We start from the raw sequence: 9,858 nt of genomic DNA on the forward strand, positions 1-9,858 counted from the left end.
GCTCTGTCTGTCCTCCTGGCATTGGCGGGTCTCCACCTGCCCCTGGACAGTAGAGCTTGGGAGGGTGGGTAGATTGTTCCCAGAGCAGGAATGGGGAGGCTGGGGTAGGTGCATCCTGGGATATTGGAGGACCCAGCTTGCTCACTTCATCTTTGTGGGAGTTGACTGATGTTACCACAATATGAGCTGGGTAACATGACCCAGAGGTACTCCTTCCCCAAAGTGGTGTAACTTTAAAACACTTGGTGAGCACTTGGAACAAGTTTACTTGCTTTAATGCATGGATGCCTACATTTTAGCTCAGCCTAAGGGTAACACATAATGAGGCACTTATTTTGACACTTCTTCACTTCACTTAAGGGACTTCTGACCTTATTTAGACCAGTATAAAAGGCATGGTGTTAGAACTAACACATTCTAACTAGTGTATGAAAGGTTTACTGTTGAAAAGAAACAATACTTTTAAAATGTGCTAAATTGGCAAAAGCTTTGGGAGAAGATTTTGGGCTGGTTTTCAGTATCGTACTTCTAAATCTTAGTCCAGACAGGAGTAGAATGTAGAAGGGAAAAAATCATTTGCCTCTAAATCATACCAGTCATGGTACTTGAGATGCAAGCCCTTCAGACATATCTCTCCTCTTCTCTACATCTCTTTAGAAGAGTGAAGAGGTAGAACTTATAAAATTTGCCAGGTGAACTGCTCTGGATAGCAAATTCCTGTGTTTTATCTCTATTACGTCAGGGTGAGCATCAGTGTAAATTACCAGATGCTGCTGCATGCTTGTGGGGTCCCTTCGGGTCAGGGTCATGACCCCTAGAGAATAGGTTTGTTAGTTTCTAGCTTGATTCTGTACTTGGAGGAGACTGTGAAAAAGAAAAAAAATGTCAATGAATGTAAGTTTTCATGTTGAAGCAGATACATAATCATTAATACTTGGACTGAAACCATTAATGTGCTTCACAGACAGTGCTCTACAGCTTTCAGATGTTAACATCTGGATTGGGATGAAATGGTATCATAACTCTGTATTCCTTTATATGGGATGTCTCGCCTAATAATGCTAATAACAGAGGGCTGAAGCCTGCATTGTTACCTCAAATCCATTGACTCTATCATGCTTTTCAGGTGTAAATGAGAGTAGAATTTTACTCCTAATGTTTGAAAGTGATGAACAAAGGAGCTATTTGATTTTCATAGAGTTAGGAAATACTGAGGTGCATCTTTAGAAATATTTTTAATGCCTGAATAGAATGGAAACAAATATGTAATAATTTTAGGGTTGGTTGTTTTTTGTTGTTGTTGTTTTGTTTTTTTTGCAGAATAAGGCTGTAGTCTTTATATAGGACAAAAGATTTGTTACTGAACTAGATGAGAAATTTCTCATAAAATGAACCATAACTTTATTTTTATTAGGGTCTGATTGGGGTGTGTGCGTGCGTGTGTGTGCACGTGCACAAGAGTGAGCTTTATACAATATAATGAGTATGACTGGGAGGATCAGGGCAGAAGAATGTCTGACAAAATGTGGTTGTGAGGAATCTGCCCTGAAAACATGACTGTAACATTCTATGCCTCTCTGAAGCTATTCTCTCCAATATTTCAGAAAGCATCAAAGATGTTATTGGGAGGAAGATTAAAATATCAGTGAAGAAGAAAGTAAAGCTAGAAACCAAGGGTGACAAAGTGGATAACAGAATATTGGTAAGTGCAGTAACTGTGATAAAAGTAAACAAACATTTAAGAGAAGCCATATTGAGAAATGCATGCTCCCCATGGAAAATCTTGTTTTCAGGTACTTTGAACTATAAAAACCACTTGTTTCCACCCCTTCTTGCCCAGCTTGTCTGTAAACATGTCTGTGCATCTCTGGTTTATTGTTTAGAACTTCCAATAAGTTGCTTTCATTGTGGGCTGGCACCAGGGCAAATTATGGTGTGAATGTACCCCAAAATAAAGGGCTTAAATATGCATTTCTGGTGGTCCATAAACTTCCACTGACACGAGGTGGAAATTCTGAGTACACAAGATATACAAGATTGAACACACAGGAAAGTGTGTGCGTCTCAAGAAATTGTATGCTGATTTTGTACGTTATTTATCCTCTGATGCTGGTGTCTGGCAATGTAATATTAACTGTCTGGCTTTTAAAAGCAGACTACTATTTGTATTTTTGTTCAGATGTGAACCAGTTTGTAGTGTGAAGGGTGAGGGTGGGCTGTTGTTAAATATAAATGCTTGTTTTATGAGCGTTATAACTTTGTTGTTCCTAAGACAGTAGCGGAGGAAGAAGTAACATTAATTTTTTTCCAGCATGCTACTTTTTTTCTCAAGACTAATTTCTTTCTCCCTTTTGCTAAGCAGAGAGGTAAAGCTATAAGATGCTAGTGGTACATGTCATCTTGCACAATTGGGTGGACAAAAAAGATGGAAGTTTGATGTTTGTATATGGAGACAGGCAGAACAGGGTAACAAAATGCAAATGTCTGTAATACTGCTAAAATGTTCTGCAGAATATTTTTAAATCTGATTAATTGTGTCTTTAAAAGTGCCGTAGATTTGAAGATTTTGTTGCCAAAATGTTTTTATAGGTTTATCTACGTGTCCAAAAATAGGGTGTTCATGTTCTGGTTGTGTCATTTAATGCAACATATGTATTTTTTAAATCTAAACTTACGACTAGGTTACATTCTGTCTTAAAGTATATTGTTTATCCCTGCCAATAGTGCTATTGACGGTAGTCAGATTTTCTCTGAGAATAACTGCGTAAGGAATTTGAAGCCATTCTCTGTATAACATCTGTCTGGAGATCTTTTAAAATATATATAGCTCCAGGGCCTAAAATTTTTGTTCCCCACTGGAAATCGCTTGGGAATGTGAATGTTGATTGATAGCATCTATTTATTTGAAAGCCATGTTTACAGGGCAAGCTGATAGATTCACTGAAGCAGTAACACTGATTGACTTTTGACTTATGCAGGATCATTCTTGTTATCAATAGCAGACTGCATTGTGGAAATACCGTAATACTGCTCAGGATTGATAGAGCATAGTCCTCATGCTGAGCCAGGCTAAGTTTAGTATTTTGAAGGTTTTGTTTGGTTTTTGTGTTGTTTTAGGGCAAGGAAGAGGGGTTTAATTTATTTATTTATTTATTTATTTATTTTCCAGATTTTGTGACCTCATTTATAAATTTATTGGGTTTTTTGTTTGTTTGTTTGTTTTTAAATATACAAACTTATGCTGGTCCTGTCTCCACGGTATATTTGAATCTACTTTTATAGAATCAAAAAGAACTTTATATAAAGCAGGTCAAGCTTTGAACAGAGAAGGGGGCTTTTGAAGGACACACTACTCAGCAGTAAAACTTGTAAAAGTGATGATTCAGATTATTTTTGTCTCTTTTGAAGTCTAATCTTCTAAGCTCTTAGCTTGGTGGGTTTTTTTTTTTTAATTTTATGATTTTCAAGGTCTGCCCTCCTTGCAAAGTTCAGAAGCGTGTGAACATTTCTTATGCATGCCTATCTGTGTGCATAAGTGTGTTTCTCATTCAGCGCATAGATTTGGGCTGCATAGAGAAGGAGGCTGTGTTGTTTAAGTTGTCTGACTCATTTATTACAGGAGTTGGAAGGCATATATAATAAAAGAGGCCGGGGAGGTACAGGAATGCAAAACTGAAAGGAATGTTTCATTGCCAAGGAAGCTGAAATATTCTCTGCTTCTGTCACCAACCATGTTGTGATACTATGCAAGTCACTAAGACCAAACTTTTCACAAAAGTGATTGCAAAGAGCCTGTTTTACCTTTTTTTGAGGTTTCTTTGGAAGAAGTACTGAATATTCTCAGGTGTGGATGAGGTTAATGGAAGCTGTGGTTTCAACATGTGAAGTCTTATCTAATGAGAAATATAGTGAAAAATGAAACCATTAACATCTCAAATTGTTTAATGAATGTGCCTCAATTTCCCCTCTGTAAAATAGGAGCAATACCTGCTCTCCTAAGAGGGGTGTTATGAACACAAGGTAGTTTGTGAAAACTACCATAAAAAAAGTGATAAACACTATAAAAAAAACCCGTAAGGAAATCAAAATTTCTACAGTCTGAACAGGATCTGAATAGTGGTTAGTAAATAAGTCACAGGATATGTTGAGCAATGAAGTTGAAACAGAATATTGAATAGTTGTTTGCTCAATGAGCAGTACCTGTCTCATGCACTGAATGAGACTGGTCCAGTAGAGGAAATATGTGATCAAGTGTCATGAAGCACAAGCACAAGGTGGCCAAATTAAAGTTGCATGGGCAACCTTGATCCTGGCTTTTCCCTAATATTTTGAGAGCCTATCTGCGCAATATAATTTTTTTTTTTTTTTTTTAGCACAGTCTTTCACTACTTTTAATGCAGATCGTATCAGTGGAACTGTTTTAAGATGGTGATGTTTAAAATCACATTTCCTAGGTTGTGATCTGTCCAATAGCTGACATGTTTGAAATGCTGCTCATTTTCACAATCTAGATGAGCCCATAGACATTCTCTGATGCACTCAGGGTCACAAAGGAAGTTTGCTGTATAGCCAGGAATGAAATTTGGGTCCCTTGACTTCCTAAGCTGGGCTGTAATTACATGACCTTTCAGGCTTCCTTTCCAGTAAAATCCCCCAAAATCAATAACACTTCAAGGAAGTGAAATTATTTAAAAATGACTGAACTTTGTAAGTGGAGAAAGGCACTTGACCTATGGCCTTGATATTCAAAATGCATGCAAGACACTTGTATTCTCATACATGGTATAACTGCACACTGCAGTCTAGTAGTTTCTTACTTAACTTGGAATCCTCTGATCTCATGAGTGCCTTTGATCCTAAATCGTGTAGATCCTGGGGAATTTTGATTGAAATCTGAGACCACCATTTTAAAAAGGTGGGTATTCCAAACTAGACACCTGAATAAACATTTGCTAACATCCTGCTTATGTTGAGATGGATTTAAGTGCATAACTTGAGCACTGAAATTTGAAAATTGTGATTTGAAGATATGATTTAATTTCAATACAATTTTTCATTCTTAACCATGTGCTCTTTGTTTTGGTAGTTCCAATTTGCTTTTAGTTTTTAATTTCCCTTACTGTTATGATCAGTAAACATGGCAAATAAGAGTAATTTAAATGATGCATTTTTGCTGATCTGGGCATCTAGACTACAAATTACCATTCAGTCTCAGAAAGCCAAAAACTAACGTCACTGGGGTTCAGATCAGTCCCCAGATACTTAAGGCCAGATCAACCTGATTTAGGTCAAACTAGTGTATGGAACTTCTATCCCAGACCCCTTCCTGATTCAGATTGACTCACAGTCCCCCAGCATCCCAGGATGCTTTGCAGCTCTGGGCTGGGCTGTGCTGTCTGCTTGAGCAGAGCAGGCTTGGCCCAACCCCTCTGGTCTGTAGCCAGAGCAGTGAAGGCTGGTTGTCAAGGAGGTGGGGTGGAAAACCTGGCTGGGAATGCAGCCTGATCTGCCTGGAAGGGGTGGAGCAGCCCCTGCCAGACTTTTTTTCCCACTGGAATGGAGGAGGTTGGGGGCGTGGGCCATCAGGTTCAGGAAGAGAGGAGGAAGGAGAGTTCAAACCCCCTCCATGGCCCACGAGACACTAGCCTGGGTCTGCATGGGGGAGGGCTGCCATACTTCTGCCCTCCTCCTACCCCACTCCTTGCTCCAGGGGCCACCAGGGTGGGGTGGGGAATCCCCCCTCCCTCCCCTCTCCCACCAGCACAGGACCCCAGCTGGGGTCTACCTGGCTTTTCCCCGCCACTCAAGTGGTGAGTGGGGGGGGAAGCCAGGCAGACCCCGGCTGGGGTCCTGTGCTGGTGGTGGTGGGGGAGGGGGATTTAATCCTCACCCCTCTTTCACCTCATGCTGCCTCCGAGGGCTGGCATCTGGCCATGCTCCTCTGCTTGGGGACAAGCCTGGCAGGGGCTGCTTCCCGCTTCCCCCTCCAGGCAGGCCCCAGCTGGGGACCATGCAGGCCAGGGTGGGGCTTTAAATCCCTTCCCAGTCATGCTCAGTGGCCTGCCAGGTCCTGGCCATTTCCCTTCCTCACCCACCCCCCAGCTCAGCTTCCCTCCAGCCTTCTGGCCACTGCTGAAAGGAGGGCTCGCTCTAGTGCCCCCCAGCTTCTAGCCTGAGCCACTGCAGGCATGTGCTACATTTCCAGAAACAAAAGTGAATGTCTGTTCACTTGCTTCTCTGTTCAATCGATGCAGGTTAAACTAACCTGCAAAGATTGAATCAGTTCAGGCCTGGGCTTTTTGAATGTCTGTATTTAGCCCTTTAGAGTGAAGATCCTCTTGGAAAATGCCAGCACTTAATTTTTTTTTAAGCTACAGAATTTTTTTTTGACTACAGAAAAATAATAGAGCAATGCTCCTGTTGCAAAGAACTCAGGAAGACCACATCAGGTCAGAATGTGTTTTAATACTAAGGATTCCTATATGAAATTTCTGGGTTTGTCTTGCGAATCATACTAGCACACGTAACAGTGTTGTGTGGCACCCTATGACACTCTTGAAAGGATTTCAAAGCATCCAAGGTGCTGTGGCAGCCAGGTTGAAAATCATTTGTTTTAGAGGGTGGGAAAGGCACACAGGATGGGTGATACACACTGGTACCCAGTGCAGTGAAGCTAACACTCCCCATGAAGGTCTGTTAGAAGCCAGCACAACAGAGGAAGTTGGGGCAAAGGTAGAAAGATGACTAGCATATTTGACAGTGAAACCTTCATTTTTTTTCTTTCCCCTAAATGCATACAGCTCTCAGTCCTCTTGAGGTACAGAACAGTAGAATGAGCATTTTTTTCTATTTGGGTTTTCTTTTTGTAAGATAATTTGCAGACCTTTTTGATAATCGTTTATTTTATGCATATTCAAGTGTTTGTTAGGTTTAACAGACCTAGGTATCACTTGACCAGTATAGGTTTAAAAACAAGGCAAAACTATACATAGAATAAACCTTCCAATTTATCTGAAAGCAGTTCAAACTTCTCGGTACCAAGCTAAAACTACAGGGACTCCATTATTTTTCTTATTAATAGAAAAAGAAGAGAAGGTGTTCTTACTACACGTTCAATATGTTTTGAATGCTTGTTTTCAAATTGAAATTATTTCAGACATTAAAGCTAAGGAAATAAAAAATATCCTTACCTCCATAGTACTTAGTGGCTGGTTCATTTTATGTTTTCCTAACCTTTGGGTCAGAATAGCATAGTGTACTGGCAGGGCCACTTTATTAAGAAATTCCATTCAGCTGCCTATGTGTGGTGGTACCCTCAGGTCACTTACACTGCAGGAGTCAGAGGCTGCATTCTCTTAGTTTGGCTAGCATGGGTCTTGAAAAGTAAGTTTTGTTTATTCACCATTAATCCATATTTAATGGTAACTTAAATTGAAATACTCAAGGAATTACCAGTTTCTGCTATCAGCTTTTAAGTGAAACTCCTAGTTGGATTCAGCTAAGAATTAGGGTTAAATACTGATGAATTGATATTGCCTGTTTCAGTCACTATACGTTTCTTTGTGTAGAGCATTCATTCATATTTCATTCCTTAAGGCTCTTTTTTTTTTTTTAAAGATTTTTAGAGGGTTGTGAGGTGGCCATTGTGTACCCTAAAATTGTACTCAGGAAATGTATGGCTTTCACTGTAATTATAGTTTGCTGCTCTGGGGATTGAGTTAAAATGCTTGTCTTTAGAGTTTCAAAACCATTTTGACTTTTAAGTATTGGAGGTAGTACTTTTATTTTGATACATAACTCTACTGCAATGTGATGCCTCTGCTCTTTATATTTATTTGGAAGCAGAGGTAGGCAAAACTGGTATAGTATTTTTTAGAAGAATTGTGTAATATTTTTCCAAAGTATACTTGCATATATTGCATTGCTTACATTTTGTTGGTTTGGGGGGGCAGTGTTTGTGGTATTTTTGGAGGAGAAAAACTGTTTCCCTGCTCCTGCATCCCTAATAGTTGTAAAATTGTTGTAATCTTGAGGACTTTCTAAGAAGTATAAAAATGGGCAAATTACAAAATTTGTAATTTTGTCAGAGTGAAAACTTATTTGGTAACTTTTTTTCTACCTAGCTCTAATTCTAAGTCATAAAGAATGAACAAATTCCATTATTGAGAGATCAAGGATATTACCTCAATTTAGTAGGAAGTCTATGCAGTAAGAACCTGAAGTTCACAGACCTGTTGAAGATGAACCTTCAAATAAGCATGCATGCCCACTCTAAGTTGTGCTGGCACATTCTCAATTTCTTCTGGAATGTAAACTGACAATTTGTATGATGACAGTTAGTGTGTGATAATGATGTTAAGTATGGAGGTGCTGTTAGAATAATACTGTTTCCTCTTCCACGTCCATGGAATTGAGTATTCTGACAGCTCTCTTAGTTTGTGTCTGTATGGATGAAAGGAAAAAGAGGAATTGGCATATCTCTGTCATGTCATGAAGTCCAAACAAAATAAGACAATGTAATCAAGACCTGCACATGCATGATTATTTTAAAGCACTTGTAACATGCCTCCTAGATATTAATTAAGTGATGTCCAATAAGATTGCTTGAAACCACTGAAATAATAAAATAGGGTATTACTGGAAAGAAACCTGATTTGAAAAATCTCTACAAAGGGACATTGTTAAGTGAAATTTGGCTTCAAGGCTAGATTTTGTAAAATCATACTTTTCAAAGCATGCATATTGAATAGATAATTAATTCCCTTTCTTATTTCCTTCCTTCTTTCTTGTACATTTTGTTACAGCCTTAATATTATAACACTGACTTAGCACATGCAAAATTAAAAGTGAATATAATTTAAGAAACAAGATGTGTTTAAAAAAAACAAACCAACCCTGAAATGGTCTACTCAAGTCAATTGATTAAACTGGAATGATCTTTCCCTTTAAGGATGCTCCGGGTTGGAAGGTTACAGCCTCTCTCACCACCCCACCCCACCCCAAATCAAAGCAACTTTTGTACCCTGGAGGCCTGCTGTATTTAACATATAACAGGCACTTGTTTTCTCTGTAAATAATAATACCTGTAAAACCAATACAGTGAATCTCATAGTTTCTTGGCCAGTTTTCTTTCTTTCTATGGGTATGTTTGCAGCAAGAGGAGGCCTCAACTACGCCTATTGAAAATGAGCCTCAGATAAGTCTAGTCACTTCTTGGTTCTAACTCCCTACCAGTCTGGGCAAAAGTTAGGCTGTCCAGTACTGATGCTGGATTTCAGAACTGTCTGCATATGTCTGGATTTGCCATATTATCATATTTCTTTTTTAATACTTGACTTAATTATAGAAGATTACATGCACACTTTGAGAGTACTTTATTTATTTGATTTATATGCTGTTCTAGAGGGGAAACAAAAACAAATTCAGAAGCAAACTACTTCATCTCATCTGTTCCCTCTTCTCTGCCTTAACCAAAAAGAGTGCTAACTTGCCCAATTGCTTCTCAATACATGACTAATAAAAATACTTTCCCCCTACCTGTATTCCCTAACATGCCTATGCCTACCCACCCCCACTCCCCTTTTCACCAAGAAACTCAACAATACCATCAATCATTTCCATCAGGACTACAAGAAAAACTACAGACCTTGATCCCCCCACTAACTAACCCAGGGACTTTTTACATGCTCCCTAAAATCCACAAAAAAGGGAACCCTGGGAGACCTATCATGTCCAACCATGGGACCCTAACTGAGGAAATATCAGGTTTCATTGAATCAATCCGAAAACCGCTCATCACCCACAGAGCAAGTTTTGTCCAAGACACTACAGACTTTCTATGGAAACTTAAAAACATAG

At 39.2% G+C, this 9,858-nt stretch overlaps 1 protein-coding gene across 4 annotated transcripts in view; it reads left to right on the forward strand.

Moving 5' to 3' along the window:
* The window catches only part of CARMIL1 (capping protein regulator and myosin 1 linker 1), a 371,957-nt gene that overhangs the window by 9,772 nt on the left and 352,327 nt on the right, over positions 1-9,858 (forward strand). For all 4 annotated transcript variants that reach the window (XM_019523833.1, XM_019523847.1, XM_019523840.1 and 1 more), the window contains exon 2: positions 1,605-1,702. In XM_019523833.1, the coding sequence (XP_019379378.1) occupies positions 1,605-1,702 (98 nt within the window). The remainder of the gene's footprint in view (positions 1-1,604; positions 1,703-9,858) is intronic.

Source organism: Gavialis gangeticus, unplaced genomic scaffold (assembly GCF_001723915.1).
Source record: "Gavialis gangeticus isolate Ggan-Ray unplaced genomic scaffold, GavGan_comp1, whole genome shotgun sequence".
Taxonomy (NCBI): Eukaryota; Metazoa; Chordata; order Crocodylia; family Gavialidae; genus Gavialis; species Gavialis gangeticus.